The following is a 19557-nucleotide window of genomic DNA, read 5'->3' on the forward strand; positions in this document are numbered from 1 at the left end:
ACTTCCCGTAGCTCCGGCACCGAGGGAGCTGTGCCGGGCGCTGTGCGTACCTCCCGGGCCAGGAGGGGTTGGGTGGGGGATAGTGGGCCTGGCGCGGGGTGGGGGTGGGGTGGGGCGGCGCGGCGCGGCTCCGCCTTGCGGCGGCGGAAGCAGCCTCCATCCCGTGCGCGCTCCTCGCCCCGGGCGCGCTCCTCGCCCCCGGCCCGCCCCTCGCCATATATGGCGCTTCCTCCCGGGACCTTGCCAGACGCTTCCTCCCTGCCTGAGGCCCATACAAGGCCCTTCCTTCCCGGCGTGTCTGGCAGGCGGCCCGCGGGCGGCTGTGGGCGGGAGCTCGGCCCTCCGGGTCCGCCCGCGCCCGGGAGCCGGCGGCCAGGGGACCCGCTGCCAAGGAGGGGGCGGCGGCGGGGCCGGGAACGCGCGGCCCGGCCTAGCTGAGGTAAACGCGGGACAGGCGGACTTGGGCGTCCCGAGAGGGTCTGAGATTCCCACTCTCCCCACCGGTTTTATATTTTGTCCCGCTTTTCCCCTTAATTCTCTAAGAGCAGCTGACTTTGCTGGAGTTCCTCCCGCGGCTCCCGGCCCGGGGCCTAAAGCCTAAGCTTGCTGTGAGGGCCTGTCCCCGTTCGCCGCGCGCCTCCGCTAGCATTTTGCTAGTCGGTCTTCGGTATTTCTCTCGCCCTGCCTTCCTCCCTGCTTGCTGTTTCTCGCTCCTCCCTGCCTTTACTCAAGCTGTCCCTTCTGCCTGGAATGCCCTTCCCACACCATTCTGGTAGAACTGCTACTCACCCCTTACTTGTTTCAGGCCTCTGGCCATCTGGAAGTCCTTCCCACCCCACGGGCCTGGGATGCACCTAACACATCGGTTATTTATTGAGACTGCGATTCGATCTTAACTTCTCTTCGCATTCCTGGTGCCTGGCTCAGTATGTGAGAGTTGTTATTATATCTGAGCGAGGGGAAAGAGGGAAAGGACCCTGTTGTCAGGGTAGCCACAGTGCCTTTTCACCTTGGACAGGGGTCCCCGACTTTAGGTCCAGCCGCTAACATCTTCACCTGCTACGCTCCCTGTGGTCTGGAGCTTCATGAGCCCCAGAACCCAACATGAATAGTTTGTGTGGAAAGTTGGAAGGTTGGGGTGGGGGAGACAGAGACGGGGCAGGTGTACAGCTGCAGTGCCACTGTGGTCTGGGGTGGTGCCCACTGGGTGCCTCCACCACCCAGAATGGCTTCACTTACTCAGCCTGACAGCTCTGGTTTATCCACTGCAGGAGCCAGCAGGCCCCCACAGGCCCTGGTACAGTGCCTCCAGGGACTTAAACCTGCCTCAGCTACGTGATTACCCTGATCTATCTGCTGGGAGATGAGCAAAGCTCGGAGAGGGACCAGATCTCAGCAGAGACCAAACCAGCAGCAGTTCCTGAACACCCACCCCCCAGTGCTTCCAGAAGTGCAACATGGACCAACCTGTGAGCATTTGCTCCTCCTCAGGTGAGGCAGGGAGATAAAAGCTCAGAGCTTGGGAGTAACAAGTCAAATAATATGCCAGGGAGGGGGCTTTTGGCACTAAGAAGCCTCTGGACTTGATCCAGAATAAAATCACTCACAGACTTCCAGTCTCTGGTGGTAAGCACACGCACACACTGCGAATAAGGCCAAAATAGAAGGAGTTTTGTCTGTCTCCCTGGCCTCAGGGAGTGCCTGTGAATTGGGTGCATGGAGAGGAGATGATCTCTAAGGCCCATGACTGAAGGTTTAGGGGTTAGATTTTGGAAAAAAAAAACTGGGTCTGGGCCTGGGCTGCACACCCAGGGACTAGGACGCCTCTGGACTTGTTCCTACCTAAGGCTGCAGGCCCCCAGCGGCCTCTTCTTTCCAGTTACCATCTGGGATTGTGGGTAATGTAGTCCAGTGGCCAGCTTCTCTGGGGTGGTGGTTCTTGCCCTTCCCTCATCTAGTCTCCTTACACCTGCCAGCTACCACCCCCTTCTGCTCTAGGCTGAGGGCAACACAGGGTGAGAAGGCGGTGCTTACTCGTTGCAGGGCTGGGAGATTCCCAGCTGGAAACCAGCAAGCTATTTATAGCTGAACCTAGCAGAGGAGGAAGGCCTGAGAGAAGCTGGGGAGCTCCGGCAGCCTCCTCTCCAGCTACAGAATTTGCAGGAACCTCAGACCTCTGCTGGGCAGGCCTTGTGTTCACTTCTGGGTGAGAGGGCTTTGAGCCTGGGAAAATCCTGTGGAGCAGTAGCGGTCCTGGGCTGCTCCCTGTCTTGAGAGACACAGATACTCCAGTGGCCCTGGGGCCCAGCTTTTAGGCCTCTGTATGGTGGGGATATTTGGAACCTGAGTATAGATAAGCTGAGACTTTTTGCAAAAAAAGCGACTGTGACACCCAGTATGACAGTTGCCTAGGATTTCTTTGCATTTTTCTTCTCGCTGTTTTCCTGTGCTTGCCTCTTCAACCAAATTAAATTCTCTTTAAGGACAGGAACCAAACCTTCTCTTGCCAATGGCACCAACCCTGTCTTTATGCTATAATGAGTGATCTTGCCCAAAGAAAAGTCAACCCTCCCTATCAAGACTAGGGGTGTGACTTTTGTTCCCCCACCCACCTAATCCTCTGCCAGCACCCTGTGCTTTTCCCATCGAAGCACTGAATCTTTGCTTGACGGGGTCCCCCACTAGATTAGGCATTCTGTGTTGACATGGATGACGTCTGTCTTGTTGACTGTCATATCCCTATTACTTGCACAATAAACAATCGTTGAATGAATGACTATGAACCTATGATAGCTAATTCCTTAGATGGAGTATTTGATACATGCTTCATTGTCACAGCGTTTTACAAATTGGGAAACAGTTTCGGCCATTTAAATGTCTTTCACCAGGACTTTCCTGGTGGCGCAGTGGTTAAGAATCCACCTGCCAATGCAGGGGACACGGGTTTGATCCCTGGTCTGGGAATATGCTACATGCCGTGGAGCAACTAAGCTCATGCGCCACAACTACTGAGCCTGTGCTCTAGAGCCCGCACGCCACAACTACTGAGCCTGCATGCCCTAGAGCCCACGCACCACAACTACTGAGCTCATGTGCTGCAACTACTGAAGCCCGTGCGCTCTAGGGCCCGCGTGCCGCAACTACTGAGCCCACATGCTGCAACTACTGAAGCCTGCGCAGTAGTTGTGGCACACAGGCTTAGTTGCTCCGCAACAAGAGAGCCCGTGCTCCGCAACAAGAGAAGCCACTGCAATGAGAAGCCTGTGCACCACAATGAAGAGTAGCCCCCGCTCGCTGCAACTAAAGAAAGCCCGCACAGCAATGAAGACCCAGCGCAGCCAAAAATTAAAAAAAAAAAATCAAAAAAATTCAAAAAAAATTTTTTTTAATTGGAAAGAAATCTTTCACCAAGATCTTGATTAGTGGTAGAGCTGTTAGGAACTGGTGTCTGACTTCAGAGTAGCACTTAGCCGTGGCATGAGGCTGCCTGCATGCTGGCACCCAGTAGGTACCTCTGGCTCCCGAGTAGCGAAATGGGTGAGGTGGGTTAGATGAGATGGGCAGACATGGTCAAACTGGCCTGGCCCCATGATGTAGCTGGTGCAGCCAGCCAGGAGAGCTGCCAGGGAATCCTCCTAAGAAGCTTAATGAGAAAGACCTGCTCTGATCTGCCAGAGGGGAAGTCCTGACGCAGTGGCTGTGGGGCTATAGAGAGGGCAGACAGACTCTGAGATCTGAGCAGCAGTGTTTGGGGGCTCCTTAGCTGTTACCAGGGACCTCCTGACTCTGAGTTCGGTAGATTTTTTTCAGTCTTCATCTTCCTTGAGTAATTCTCAGCAGCATTTGACTTGTCGGTGATCATCTCTTCTTGAAGGCCTCTCTTTCATTGCTTACACATTTTGACATACAAGGCTCTATTTGGATATTAAGTGTTCCAGTACTTCAGGACTCAGCCTCATGCTCTCTTCTCTAACTGTACTGTGTCCAGAAGGATCTCTTTGAAAAACAAATCTGAATTTGTCACTCTTCTGCTTAAAACACCTCAGCGGCTTCTATTCTTCAGAATAAAATTTCAAGTTCTCAGCAAAGCCTTTGAGTCTCAACCCAGTCTGCCCATGCTGGCCTCTTCTAGCTTCATCTTCCACCACATTCCCCTTTCATTCTCTGAGCTTCATCCACAGTGCTCTCCACCTGCCTCCTCAGCTGTACTCTCTGCCACTCCCTACATGTTCTCACTGCCTGGGATGCTCTTCCTCCTCTTTGCCTAGCTAACATCTCCTGTGCTCAGTTAAAAGCACCAGTGTCTTCAGAAAAGCTGACAGCCAGGTCAAAATGCCCTGTGACAGACACTTACCTGTGGCCCTCCCTCAGGTGTTAATTGCAATTGGGGTTTCATATTCACTGGAATAATGCATTGGAAGCTCAATGGCTCTTTTGCTCATGACTGCATTGTAGGGTTTAGCACAATGCTTGGCTGTAGTAGGCTGTAGTTATTTTATGTAACAAATGAAATAAAAGCTTAGTTTATTTAACAAAACACGCTATTTAAACCTTGAAGAAACTGAAAGAAGTTAAGTATGGTCATGCAGCTAGTATATGGCAGAGTGGGACCTAGATATGACTTCAGTGTCTGTGTTGTTAACCCCCTGCACTATGTTATCCCTCCACCTGTTAAGTACTTTCTGAAAGTAAAGAGAAATGGAAGAAGGGAGAAAGTATGTGAGAGAGACAAAGGGACTCCCCTTCTCTCCACTCTAGAAATAGAGTGGGAGATTAAGAATAAAAGATTACGTTTCACCAAAAAAGACATATGAATGGCTGATGAGCACATGAAAAGATTATGAAAAGATGTTCAACAACATTAGTCATCAGGAAAATGAAAATCAAAATCAGAATGATACCAGTGAACAGTCTAAAAAGGAAATTAAGAAAATTCCATTTACAGTAGCATCCAAAATAATAAAATACCTAGGAATAAATTTAACCAAGGAAGTAAAAGATTTATACATAGAATACTACAAAACAAAAGAAATTAGAGACTTAAATAAATGGAAAGACATCTTGTGTTTATGGATTAGAAGACTTAATATCTTTAAGATGGCAGTACTACCGAAAGCAATTTGCAGATTCAGTGTGATCTCTATCAAAGTTCCAATGGCTTTTTTTTGCAGAAATGGAAAAGTTGATCCTCATATTCATATAGAATTGCAAGGATCCCTCCCAGTACCTTAGTGTGTTCAGCAAACTGGAAGCTCTCTGAACTCCATAATTTAGGGATTTTTATGGAAGCACCATCATGTAGGCATTGTTGATTAAATCATTGGCCATTGGTGATTCGATCTCAAGCCCCTCTCCCCTCTCTTGGGGTGGGGCTGAACCTTCCAACCCTGTAATCCTGTTTTTTTTGGCAAGCAGCCCCCCTCTTGAAACTATCTGGGCATCTCACTAGCATACAAAAGACACGCATCACTCTAGAGATTCCAGGGATTTTAGAGAAGCTGTGTACCAAGAACAGGGCACAAAGACCAAATATATATTTCTTACTGTATCATACTACTCAACAATAAAAAGCAACAAACATGCAACAACATGGATGGATGTAAAAAATCCATCTAAATGAAGGAAGCTAAGTGAAAGAAACCTGATGTAAAAGACTACATATTGCACTATTCTAGTAACATGAAATTTCTAGGAAAGGCAAAACTATAGAGACAGAAAGCAGATCATTGGTTGCCTAGGTTTGGGAGTGAGCAAGGATTGACTAAAGGGGCACAAAAGACCTTTTTGAGAGATGGACACTGGATTGTGTAATGTTTGCACAACTATGAATTTATTTCAAAAAAATCACCAAGCTATACTTAAAGTGGGTTGATTTTATAGTTTGTAAATTATACCTCAATAAAGCTGTTAATAAACAATCAAGAACAAAAGTGATAGCAGGGTGAAAAAAGTGTCCTAAAATCTGAATGGTTTCCTGGCCTTTGGGTCAAGTCAGGACCAGCGCATCTGCCTTTCCAAACTCGCCTTTCACCTCTCCAGGCTGACCCTGGCTCACCAGGCAGCTTGGCCACCCCCAGATGAAGTAGGGGTGCCCTCCCCTCATCCTCTAATACTCCTCAATTTTATTGTCATTCTTGCTGTCTCCCCTGCTGGAGTGTAAGTGCTGAAGGGCAGGGAAAGTGACTGTTTTTCACCACTGTATCCTAGCATCTTGCACAGGGCCCAGTACACAGGAAATGTCTCTAAATGCTTGCTGAATGAAGGAATGAGACCAGAGTTAACCCAAGCACAATGTAAGGAATAGAGGTGGCAATGAGCTATGTCTGTGGAAACAGAGTCTGGAGGAGACTGAGTTTCTGAGGGCCTTTGCTCAGCTCCCCAGGGAGGAGCAGAGCCCCTTCCTTGCCATCTCTCTCTAGAATCCAAGTTAGACAGGGGTGTGAGGGAGGGCCTCTAGCCCTGAGCACAGGAATGCAACTCCTCTTCCTCAGGTGACATCCTGTCCTATTGCAAATAGAGTCCCCCTTTGCAGGCCCTCCAGTGGGAATTGTGATGTGAGGTGATTGGTCCATCCCACTCCTCAGCCTAGCCTGGGAATGTATTGGGTTGGCCAAAAAGTTCATTTGGTTTTAAGCAAAAATAAAAGACACATTTTTCATTTTCACCAAGAACTGTATTGAACCATGTATTCCTTAACCAAACGAACTTTTTGGCCAACCCAGTACTTAGGTCTGGACAGCCATATAGCTTGGGGCAGGCATTCCAGCATCAAGCCCTGATTTCTCCTCGTTCTCAAGCCTGGCTCCCACCTCCCTTCCCCCATGTAGCAGAATATTCCTGCATCTTGCCTTTACCTCAGAAGATCCTTGCCATTCCTGTTTGCAGGGCCTCTCTCTGAAGTTTCCACCCTCTTTTCCTGATCTCCAGCCTTCCTTGAAAATGGGTTTGCCCCCTAGGTTTCCTTTGGGTTAGGATGAAGAACGAAGCAGAAGAGGCTGAGCCCAGGCAGGGTATCTCACCCAAGTGGAAGAGCCGGAAGTCTGACTGTAAGGGAAACCTAGATGGGGCTAATATGGAACCCTGGGGGCTGGAGAAGCAAGTTAATCTACACACTCAAGCCAACCCTGACTCACAGGGAAGTGACTTCAAAACAACTTTCATAACTCCACCTGGATGTTGGCCACCTTTCCCTTCCCAGCTCTGTCTTTGGCTTCAGGCCACTCCCTTACTCTCTCTGATCCTCCCTTTTCTCATCTCTAACAAGGGGGAGAAGGGGCTTAGATGAAGAATAACAAGATCCTCCATGTGTTAAAGAGTACTGAATTTGGAGTTGTAATATCAGCTGCTCATGTTGGCTCTTGTCATCTGCTGCATGAACATGACAGGTCGTTGTGCTGCTCTGTGGGCTTCAGCTTTCCTATTCCTAATTAGGGGATTGGAATAGTAAGGTCCAGGGCCCTTGTAAGTGCTAAAATTATGATTCCTTAAGAAGTGAAAGTATGGGGCAACAGAAGGGTGTGGCTGTAGATAAACAAGTAGAGTCTGATGACACTTGTCCTTTCTGTGAATGGGTTTTAGGCTTTCAGATACAGCTTTCCCTTCTTCCCATCACCCCCTTGGTTGCTCAGTGAGCCAGGGATCAAGGGTCCCCCAAGAAGCCCTGTTCTTCATACTGTCTCATCTCACCTAGCACTGGTCCAACCCCAAAGCTGATTTAATCTCTGAGGAGTGTGACGGACAGCACTCCTCTCCTGGCACTGCCTCTGCTCGCTTCCTTCCAGTCTGGGCCCAATTCCCAGGCTCAGCCCCCTTGCCCCTCTGGCTGACTCAGTAGGGGTTTCTCCTCAACTGCGCACCCTGCAGCAGAATGAACTCTTCTAGATGCTGATGTCTGAGTCAAACCCAAATTCTGAGTAAAATCCAAACTTGAATGAAAAATCAAACTAAAGTGTTTTAGATACCTTGTGAATCAGTTAGAACCTAAACACTCATTATATCACACTGTTCTATGATGGGCGTTCTTGATGACCCTAAAATGTTAAATGATGCTTTTATGTTTTTCTTCCATATTTCTGAAATTTCAAAAATTCCCTTAGTGAATGTCTCATTTTAAACCCCCTAATACTTCAGTGTATATTTCCTAAGAAAAAGGGTATTCTTGTACGTAACCACGTATAGTTATCAAGTTCAGGAGATTTAACATTGATACTTTTATCCATAGTCCACATTCCAATTTCATTAATTGCCCTACTGACAGCGTGTTTTTAAGAGTAGGGGCAGATGCCCTAGTCGCTGAGAAATTCCGTTATGTGTGTACATTCTTCTTTGAAGATGCTGGATAAATTACAGGGATCCTCTAGAGTCCAAGGGAGCTCCTTTTATCCATTCTCAGCTGTGGCTGTGGGCTAAGCTGGGCTGATCAGTCAAAAGGTGTGTGTCCTGGGGGAAGGACATAACTTCTAGATGGATGCCTTCCAGTTGCTTTCCAAGTTGTTGGTTGTCTCTGAAGGCACAGAGGTTGGTGAGGTGAGTCGACTTGTCTTCTTAGCAGTACCAGCACCTGTTCTCTTCTTGAGCGAGGAACGACCTGTATTTGCATTGACTTTGGAACCACATGGGCAGATATACAGCAGTATGTAGCACATTATTTTTCTAAGGATTAAATGAGATGATGCATGTGACATGGCATCTTGCCTGGTGCATGGTAACTGTCCAACAAATGTTATTGTCGTTATTTTTCAGATGGGTAGCTTGAAGCCCAGATTGAGACTCCTGTTTCTCCTCTCTGTTCACTCATCCCTACTTCCTTTGGTAGTTTCCCTTCTCCATATAGCCAAATTTTAAAGGTAAGCAAGCTGTCCCAGTCACCTCTTAATGCTTGTCAGAAATCTCCCCACCAGAAGCAACTTTCTTCCACAACCAGTATCCCTAACTCTAGCACCACCTCGTGGTTGCCATTGCAAACTCACCCAGGTTATTTCCTGAGGACCAAGGTTAGGATCATCTCCCATCTGAGTGAGCCCTTGCTAAGTGGCAGGCATTGTACTATGTGTATTTCACGTGACTTACTGCATTTAATCCTTACCACAGTCCTTATGGAGTAGGCATTGTTACAGGTAGGGAAATTGCTGCTCAGAGACATGGGCAAAGCCTTACTGGCAGGATCTCTTTTCCAGTCAGATGTCAGATCTCCTGCTCACCATTATATCCTGATAGCTTTACAGCTGGAAAGACTTAGATTCAAAGTCATCCTTACACTGATAGGGAAACTGAGGGGTAGGAAGGGACTTACCTGAAATCAGAAGTCCAACTAATGGCAGAGACAGAACCAGAGATGTTTGTCCAAAGAGCTGGCTCTTTGTCCTGGGCTCTTAACTGAACCCCAGGATGAGCTTGTCAAGCAATTTCAGACTCTACCTGAAGCAGAGTTCCCAGACACGTTTGAAGCTTATTGTCAGAGAACCTTGGAGATAAATGGTTTTCACATATACTTCTAGTGCCAGTTATTCAGCCATACCCTTAATAACTTTGGCACCCATTGCTTCCACACTTCTTGGCTGGTCAGTTCCTATGTCCCTGGGAGGCACAGTCCCACCAGGGTGGGACTTGGCAGGTAGGAGTCCCAGCAGGCGCTCACTCAAATTGGCAACAAGGGAGAAGCTGGCATGAAGCTTAAATTCCACCTTGGCATTCAGCCCTGAATACACTGTGCCTGTCTGGGAGCCCATGGCATGAGAACTGGATGGAGCCAGAGAACAAAAGATGGCAAGTGCTGCAGGCCCAGACAGGCAAGCACAACAGCCCACATAATCGGCACTACTGTGCTGCCTTCTAACTTTTGACTTCAAACAGCAGCTAGGAATGCATCAGGAGAAAAAACTGTACCTCCACCATGCATGGGCATGTCTGCCCCTTCCCATAGGGTGATAGGGTTTCATCAAGGCTATCATCTAAATCAGATGAGAAACTGGGCAAAAGTATGCTGAAAAAGCAAAGTGACACAATAGGTTCCCTTACTGGTCAATTTTGTTAAAAAACATTGACTTCTCAAATTTGGAGAAATTAAATCACATACCACCTTGATACTTCAACTAGGCTTCCTAAGCTACCAAATAGGAGCTCTAAGTACCTCCATTTTTGGGAAAAGCAAATGAAACAAAAATCCTCTTCTGTTTTGATACAGCCTAGAAGCCCTACTCCACTGAGCCAGCCTCTGACTTGCTCTTGAATGAGGTTATTGCTCTCCTACCCGGTGCCAGGTATGCAAGATCAAGGTGGGGAGGCTTAGTTTCTGCTCTTCCATCTGGACCATTCTATTGACTCAAACGCAAGCAGATATAGAAAGAGAATCAACTTGGGAATTAGGCCTGGAATAAAATTTGGCTTCACCACTAAAGAGCTGCTACTTAACCTCTTTTGGCCTGTTGTATTATAAAATGGGAAGCACCATCTACCTCCATGGAATGTTGAGGTAACATGGCATAACACCTTTTCTTAAAAAAGGGCAGGTTTCCCTTTGGCATGCATGTAGAATAGAGTAAGATACAAATTAGTTTGGCCCTAGCAACTGGAACCTCTTTCCTCTGGTGTTAACACTGGGATCATGACCTCAGATACCGTTTGCATATAACCTTCTATAGGCAAATGTAGCCCAAGACAACTAAATCTAAGGCTGAAAAGTTAGTAACTGATGAAACTGACATGTGCCTTAGAGAGCTCACTCACTGTTCTCCACGGTTCAGACCTTTCTTAGGAACAGTCCTAAAGAATCTCAAGCACACAAAGTATATTCTTAAATATGGTTTAATACTCTTCTCCATTTCTGTACATCACAACACCAAGATTTTGCTGCTTAGGATCTCTCCGTAGAGGCTATAGAGAATGCAAAGGCTACGGTTTTCACCCCCTCTTATTTATGTGTTTGTATGTGTAAGTGTAATACATATCAGTATATATTGATACACACATCAATATATAATGCAATATATATCACCAAAGAGAACACATTGATTAAAGAAATACAAAAATTTGGCATCATTTCCAAACTTAAATAGTAAAAATAAAAACTACAAAAGGAGCTGCATACCCTAAATGTATCATGTGAAACAACAAGCATATTCAAAAATGTAAATTTACATCCAATTTCTCTGGTCTTGTCATATCACATTAGACCCATTTACAATGGCAAAACCCTAAGGTACTGCTATGAAGAGAGCATGTTTGCTCGCTCTTGGGTGTTCTGCAAACAAACAGCAGAGCCCAAAGCAAAAGCCTGCTCCGGTGAAGCCTCCCGCGTTGGTGAATACCAAAGAATTTACTCTTCTCACTGGGGGTTGAGACATCAGGTTATACATAGACAGTCATTTGGACCTCAGAGTACAGTGTGAGAACCAGAAGCTTTACATTTAAGACATACTCCCTTCATTCAAGTGAAACAGGATTATTGGAACGATAGGCAGGTCTGTAACCTGGAAACAAGGAGCTGGTTCAGACCAATAAAGCTACGAGTGACTGAGTCAAGTCAGTGAAGAACAGCAGTCAGGCACTAAAGTGTTAAAAGTACCCAATTTGAAAACCAAATGCACCCCACTACCCTAGCAGTGTGGGGTGATACCAATTGACTTTTAAAAACCTTTGGTCCTTCAAAGTCCATTTGGTATACTTTTTTCCATTGCTACCGCTGGGCACGTCCTACACACTTTGTTCACTGTCACCACCTCAGGCACGCCATGACCTTGCATGTCAGCTGGGGTCAAGTCCGATTTACAGCCCAGCTGTGAAGCATAAGCTTCAGGTTTTCAGGCCCACTTTTGGATCCAACGTGGTTAAGTCCTTGGTGCCAGAAGCTGTGTCCCATCCCTTCCCACCCATGCCCTTCCCACCCTCCTCCCATAATTTCTCCTATGAGAGGTGCTTGTAAGTCCCGTATTTGAAACAGATGCTCCAACCCCACCAGGACGTCAGGGGTTTACAATTACATGCACAGTCATACATGTCTTGTCTGTCGTTCCTGTGAAAACCTTGCAGTTCATTTTTAAAAAATCAAAACATTCACATAATCTCATGCCACCCAACACAAGAAAACATGACCACCTCCCTTTTGCCAAGGACAGACCCAAGCAAAATAAAATATTCTTTAAATTTCTTTGCTTCCACTTAAATTGCATGTTTTATTTCTCCCAATCCCAGCAATAGCACAGAAGCCCCATCATATCCATCCCAAGCTGGTTTCTAGTATGCAAGATTATGCAAACCCTTGTCAAAGCAATTGATGCTAAGGGCTCCCAAACCCCGGGCACAAATGCGCCTGCAAAACAGATGGAAGGAAACAGAGCACTGGCCCAAATGCTTCATGTGTCAGTTTATCTTTGCAATACAATCTGCATCCTTGAAACTGACAGTCTGGAGGGGAGGGGTAGTATGAGGGAGTGAAGTTGAAACTGCCTCCTATTAGCTCACCCTTTCAACATTAAACAGAGACCAAGAGAGAAATGGTTCCAACATTTCACCACATGTATTTCTTCTTATGCAGTCTAAGCTGAGAATGCCATGTAAATGGGTCACTGCGAAATGCAGCAATTTAATTTTTCTCCAATCAAAATAAGAAACAAACCAGTATGATCTCATTTCTATTAACTTTTGAAGGTTTACAGCAGTTAAAGTATTTTGCTTCTATGTATGAAGGTTAAAAAAATCATTTTTTTTTTTTCATAAAATACAAGAGCAACCAATTTCACCATCAAGTAAAAGTAAAAACTGGGATTCTTTTTTAAATTAGTCCAAAGTGGCATTTAGGAACTTAGTTGTAGGCTGCTGCGCTGACACCATGACAAACCAAAGTGTAGGGTTGGGTCTGGTTTTTGTTTCGCTTTTCTTTTCAATATCCAATGCTCATGGACTAAGTTCTGGAAATGTTCCAATTGTAAGGCAGGGATCTGTTTGGATTCCACCACGGGTATGCTCCTTGGGTTGGATGCTGGAGGGTGAGGCACGTTTTGCCGGACCCATGTCGACTACCTAGTAGTCATCAAGGTCAAAAAATTCATCATCTCCTCCTTGGTATTCCATTCCCTGGAAATCTACTCGGTACCGCAAGATACCTGGGGAAACAGACAGAGTCAATAGCTGTGGTTCACAGAACTGGGGGGTGGGGAGCACGTTCCCTCTATTAAGGGAAGCCCAATCCCCTTGCAGAATTATAGAAAGCAAAGAGATGATAAAAAGTGGTCCCAACCAAGGAACCTGCAGCCATGTGCTGCCTCAATCCCCTGCCTCAGTGGATGATGAGCACACCTCACCTGAAGTTAACGTTATTTTGGGATAGCCAGGAAAAGGCTGTGGCCTGAGACCCTGGCTATTAGTTTTCTGATTTGCTACTCACCTCCAATACCACCAAATCCTTTCACAAACTGGGATCCTTCTTGTGACTTATCTGTGACAATTTCCAATGTAGCTCCAAATTTTTTATAGTTGTTAGCAAACCACTCCAGCAGGGGCATGCTCTCAATCAGCTCATGTTCTTGTCCTGTCTGCAGGGGCAGCCACGAGATACAGAAACAATGGGATTAGGATATATCAAGACAGGAACGCTTGCTCCCTTGCCTGCCAACATTCTCCTTGTCCCTGTCATTATATCTATGTGTGTGAAACTGTAAGCAAATTACGGTTTCTGGTGATATAATTGCAACAGCATGGAAATTCTGATTACTTGAAACAACATTCCTCCCCAGGCTCTAGCCTCAATAATGAAATGTTAACACACACTTAGCAGTTTTTCAACTTATGGTTCCTCCTGTTGTCTAGAAGTCAGGCTGTTATAAAGTGTCTCTAGGCAGCACTCATTCAACAGCCGAGACACGCCAGAACTGCTTTTTGGAGCAGCCTTGTAAAAACCAAAGTCCTTCAACTCAGAACTTGAAGAAGCTACCAATTAAAAGGGACCTGTGCTGACCAGGTTAACACTTGAAGCTGTGGTGATGCAGTTAGGCCAAACCTGTAGAAGCTGCTGTAGTAGAAGAGCTGGTAAAGTAAATGAAGAAAGCAGCACAGATTTCACAGTGCAGGAGAGGAACTATTTAATCTTCCTCTCAAACATTTTTCAAGTATGAGAATGTTTTCTTTTAAAATAAGGAACCACAGTAACCATGACCTGACCTCCTTCTTTGGAATCAGATCAGTATGTGGCATACAGGAGCTGACCACCTCCCGGTACTCCCCACTGCCAGCAAGTATGAGGTTTGGTTTTCCAAGGCTGATGCTACTCTGTGCTGCCAGGGCTCTAACAACATATGGATTTATGTTTCCTTGTATGGATCACCAAACCAATCACATACCTCTTTGTCTGTAAAATGAGATTTATCCTTCTCTTGTTCTGGAGTTAGATAGAGAATTTTCTCCTCTGCAGCATTGGGGAAAAAAGAATGTGTTAACCTGCTTCTCATATACTAACAGGTTTAAGTTCCATGAGATGAATCAGGTTAGATGAAAGAGCTCCTGAACTCATTCTAGCAACCTTTTCATAAGAACATTAGTCAGCATGCAATGAATGAATGTCTACCAGGTACACTGCTCCTATCATAAGGAAACACCAAAGATATTTAAGATATAGCCCTTGTCCTCAAAAAATTTAACAATCTTAGGTAGACATTTATCAGTTCAATTGGATACAGACTGAAAGACTGGGGAACACGGTATAGATCTGCCTTTTGATTGCTCCTGAAATCAGCCACCTTTCCCAAATCTCCCCCCCAGGCTTCTTGAATACACAGGTCAGTAATAGTCATCTTATTTTCTAATTCTCATACCTTCTGTGCCTTGGCAATGAAGAACATATCTCATTATATCCAGATTTTCATAGACTATTAGAATCTCTACAGCTCCCATTTCTAAAGCCTTTAGTGTATCTTCAACTCCAAAACAGTACTTGCCCGTGTCCTGGCTGATTTCATCAAAGTATCGCCCTGTGGTTAGGGACAGGTCATTAAGAACATATATTAAGGTTTCTTTTGTAGATACAGAGCTTCTTACTCAAAATCAGGGAGAGAAAAAAGTCAACTTAAAAATAAGTAAGTGCCAAATGTCAGTGAAAAATCACACTGCTAGTTGAGGCTCCAGAAAATGACTCTGAAGAGGTAACAGTTGGGCCAAATACACAATCATTTGGAAATGTGTGTCAAATTAGAAACAAAGCCAAACAATGGCCCCATTAATCTTTAATTTGAGCTCTCTATTCATCACTCTATTACAAAGGATAATTAATATGGGAAATCTAACTGAAGTTTGGTTCCTATTGCCAAAGGGTAAAAACAGTAGAAAAACAAACACATTTATTAGACTTAACAACTAAAGAGAGATTAATGATTCCACTGAGGACTTAAATTAAAATGCTAAATCTTCCTTTTACCTTTTCAGTGTTTTGTTTCGTACATATATACATACACATATACATACAAAAACATTTCACAGTAAGTAAGTTGCATTTCACTGATACCTATTAACTTCTTCTCTTGAATGAACTTCACGTTGGAGAGGACTTCAGTAGATAACTCAATAGCTTGGTTGAATCCATTTTCACCACCATAAGATATATCAACTAATTTTAAAACTTTTGATTGCAACCTCTGACACAATTAAAAAAAATTTAAAAAGCACATCATTAGTACTTCAAAACACCCTTACCAAGACCCATTACCTTTTAATGGCATGCAAAACTAGCAACATGATCAGTGAAGCCTCAAGAGGAGAGGAAAGAGCCCAATTTACTCTTGTATAGGTCTCACTGAAGAACACTGCCAGGATAAACTTCCTTAGCCAACGATATCACACATTCTGTCAGACCTATAAAAGCCTAACTCATTAAACACAAACAAAACAAAGTATCTTGTGAAGGAAAGGAGGAACTATTGGTTCCTGCTATATAAGGTGGTAAGAGTATATAAGACAGCTTCTTTAGTGAGCCTTCTACTGTAATGCTACTACCCCACACCAGAAGAACACCTTGGGAATGTGTTATGGCCAGCCCAAGTCATAACCCAATAGAGCTTTCTGGATTAAACACTTTAGGCTTAATCAGCTCTGTCATATTGCTGAGAGGTTCAATGCTTTACTTACCTCCAGGAATAAGTTAGAAAAAGACAGGAAAAACCAGTCCTAGTTTCTTTGAAATCAAACTCCATTTTAAAGCCAATTATGGCAACCCACTAAAATCAGGGGCCAACATAGGGTCCAGAAAGATACCATCCAAAAAATGGCTGATTTCAAAAGAAAAAAAGTCCAGAAAGACATGGGGGAATATCTCCTAATATTCCTAATAATACACATGGAATTTTGTCCACTCAGAGCTAGGTTTTTAACACAGAATTTTTCACTGTAAAAGTAAAAAAGATGTGCGTGTCCCAGCACTCAAAGAACTCAACTACTCCCACCTAGAAACTTACATAAAGGAGCATCTACTTCTCACTTACCTGATCAAACATATCAGATTGACTTAGTTCAGTTTTAAAGTCAGCTGATCCAGCTAAAACAAGACCAGCAACATTCACTTTGTCCCCAGAAATAAACAGCTGCACAGCAGTCTCAGCTACTTTCCGAACATAGTTATGTCGCTTTTCCATTCTTAAACGGGCAAAACGCAAGGCTGATTGACCTCCTCTACCTTTGACAAAGAAAAGTGGTGAGAGAAAAAGTCAATTATTAAGAAGTACAAGATGCCTTGCTAATTAAAAAGTAACTATATAATCATGCTATTCCCCAAGGAAAGGAGAAAGAGGAAAATCACTATTCCCTTAACTTAAATGTTTGGTATAAGCTATTACTGGCTTTCACAGAGTGACCACTAATTCTCTAGTCAAAAGAGCCACAAGCACCAATGAGTCACTGCATGATGCTTCTCCCATCATCTGGATTTACTTTCCCCTATTTATACAATTTGCTTCTTTAATGTTAGACACAAAGCAAAGGTGCTCATGTTCTCTTCCTAGATTACCATGTTTCTTTGGGAGATCCACGGTGAATTTGTGCAGAACTTCTCTTGTATTTCCTTGGAGTGTGCCAAAAAGTGCACCACTACCATCTATTACAATGAAGCCAAACTTGCTATCATCTGAAAGTAGTGCTGTAAGAGCCTGAAAAGCAAACACAGGTACCACACAATAAACCTCAAAGCTTTGCTAAAGTCAAGACAAAAATCCAAAAGGACATATACAAGCCCTCTCCACTCACTTAGAATGGTATGAGTACTACAGAAAAACCATTTCATGGAGTAACTTATAGACTTCAGCTATAAATATGTAACTCATATGGACAAATCTGAACCAGATGCAGGAGAAAACCAACAATATCAACGTGAAGCCTTTTTACAAAGCTGACCTAGGCACAGGAATGCAAAACTAATACAGAGTTACAGGGCTCAAATTCTTCCTAGGTCCTTGATTTTAGACTGATGATGGTCTAGGGAAAATAACGTTCAAATTCAAAGTCTAACCTCCAAAAGTTGACTTTCTGTTACCATTAATAACCCCAGCATTAATAGGCGGTATTCACTATGGCAAATAAGAGTATCTTGTAAATCAACTCTAGAGTAGTACTCACTGAGTACAAAACCCAGAAACAGTGTATAAAAAGATCTAATTTTTAAATGTTTTATTTAACTATGTCTTGAGTATCATTAATGATATCAGGATCTAAAACTCAATTGTATATTGAAGGTACTACAGGTAATAATTCTGAATTTTTATGGGGGAAAATCCTCCTTCTGGGTTAGCATTATATCATTGTATTTCTGCCTCCTGAAAGAGAAAATATTTAAATAGTCCTGGGACCCATATAGATGGGCAAGACTTTCCATGATGGAGTTTAAATTCTATAGACTTGGTGGATGACTAATTACTAGGTGGCAGCCTCTTTAGCACTAAGAAATTATTACCCATACCATTTAACTGAGGAAGAAAATAGCTCCTTCAGGAATTGACTGGAAAGCAGATTAATCACTAAGAATCACCCTTTAACCAAAGCACGCCTGATAATTAGCATTAAGACATGAATATTGGGCTTCTCTGGTGGCGCAGTGGTTAAGAATCTGCCTGCCAATGCAGGGGACACGGATTCGAGCCCTGGTCTGGGAAGATCCCACATGCCACGGAGCAACTAAGCCCATATGGCACAACTACTGAAGCCTGCGAGCCACAAATACTGAGCCCATGTGCCACAACTACTGAGCCCACGTGCCACAACTACTGAAGCCTGTGCACATAGAGCCCGTGCTCCACAACAAGAGAAGCCACTGCAATGAGAAGCTCGCACACCGCAATGCAGAGTAGCCCCTGCTCGCTGCAACTAGAGAAAGCCCGTGCATAGCACTGAAGACCCAACGCAGCCAAAAATAAATAAACAAAATAAATTTATAAAACAAAGCAAAACAAAAAAAATAAAATAAAACAACGTGTTGGCGGATATTAAAAAAAAGACATGAATATTGCCCACGTTAAAAATTTTGCCTTATCCCAATAACCTCTGATACGCAGCTTGATTAATTTAGGTTTTTAACAAGCCTGCTCATCAGGGAATAGATTTATCCCTTATAAGAATGTATAAATATCCCGATTAAACACGACACAAGTTGTATTGTTTAGTATGCCACATTCGTATGTAGTTATTGACATGACACGTTAAAGCCAAAATAAATAAAGCTAGCACGATGAAATGGTGTCTTGGAAGAGGAGTTAAGGTTTAGAAAAACCAATGAAGCTAACTTAATAAGTAAGCTAAAACTAGGTAACATGAGTACCAGGTACTATTTTAAATCAACAAGATTTAAAATCTGCTTTCATCAAACCAGACAACAGTTAAGTGGGAGAGGGTGGCAAAGAGCTTCTCCAATGAAGCTTTTGCCAGAAGGAGGCTGTGATAGCCAAGAGAAAATCAGTCTCCACCATCTATGCAACCGCTCAAGATCTGACTGGAACTGAACTTCCTGTCAAGTTAGCAAAATCATCCATTGTAAACTATGTTGACAAATGTCAGTTCTAATTCCACTGTAGAGGTTTTCCCCTAGGTCGATGAAAGGCAAGAGACTGAACTAGGAGCCAGCTGTGAATTCCTGATTGTTCTACTGTTGACTGATTTAGGTCACTCTAATGAGGTTTCCTTTCCACCCTTAATGTTCATCATATTATGGCAGCTCTTGTCACTCAAAAGTTTTATGGGGGGGGGGGGAAGCTCTTATGGACCTGCTAATAAAGATTTTACAGTTTGTGAGCTGAAAACTAAGAGAGCGAGAAATGTAGGCAAGTATCATGGATACATAGGGAGACATGGAGATCAGGTAACCAATTATTTCTTTGCTTCTAATCAGTTCTTCAAACCCAGCTTAGCACTTTCCTCAAACATGCTGAATGATCATATCATTCAGTGCCATAATAATGTAAAAAAAAAAAAAAAGCCAGCCTTGTAAAATGGCACAATTAGAACAGCCTGGCAATTCCTGAAACGGTTTAACAGTTACCATATAACCCAGAAATTCCACTCCTAGGTATATACCTGCCCCCAATGAAAACATAT

The 19557-nt window shown here is 44.2% G+C and overlaps 1 protein-coding gene and 1 long non-coding RNA gene across 2 annotated transcripts in view; one reads left to right on the forward strand and one right to left on the reverse strand.

Moving 5' to 3' along the window:
* The first annotated feature begins 281 nt into the window (after positions 1-281).
* LOC309624234 lies at positions 282-10410 on the forward strand. The gene is made up of 4 exons (XR_014241818.1): positions 282-439; positions 1272-1491; positions 8743-8846; positions 10184-10410. It is a non-coding gene; the product is annotated as an uncharacterized lncRNA (long non-coding RNA).
* Positions 10411-10787: 377 nt separating this feature from the next.
* ETF1 (eukaryotic translation termination factor 1) overlaps positions 10788-19557 on the reverse strand; it is a 28226-nt gene continuing 19456 nt past the window's right edge. Inside the window, exons 5-11 of the mRNA XM_082382079.1 lie at positions 16985-17123; positions 16464-16654; positions 15491-15620; positions 14805-14960; positions 14334-14398; positions 13382-13529; positions 10788-13100 (exon numbers count right to left, since the gene is read on the reverse strand). Of these exons, the coding sequence (XP_082238205.1) occupies positions 13018-13100; positions 13382-13529; positions 14334-14398; positions 14805-14960; positions 15491-15620; positions 16464-16654; positions 16985-17123 (912 nt within the window). The 3' untranslated portion in view covers positions 10788-13017. The remainder of the gene's footprint in view (positions 13101-13381; positions 13530-14333; positions 14399-14804; positions 14961-15490; positions 15621-16463; positions 16655-16984; positions 17124-19557) is intronic.

Source organism: Balaenoptera borealis (assembly GCF_965194805.1).
Source record: "Balaenoptera borealis genome assembly, chromosome: 2".
Taxonomy (NCBI): Eukaryota; Metazoa; Chordata; class Mammalia; order Artiodactyla; family Balaenopteridae; genus Balaenoptera; species Balaenoptera borealis.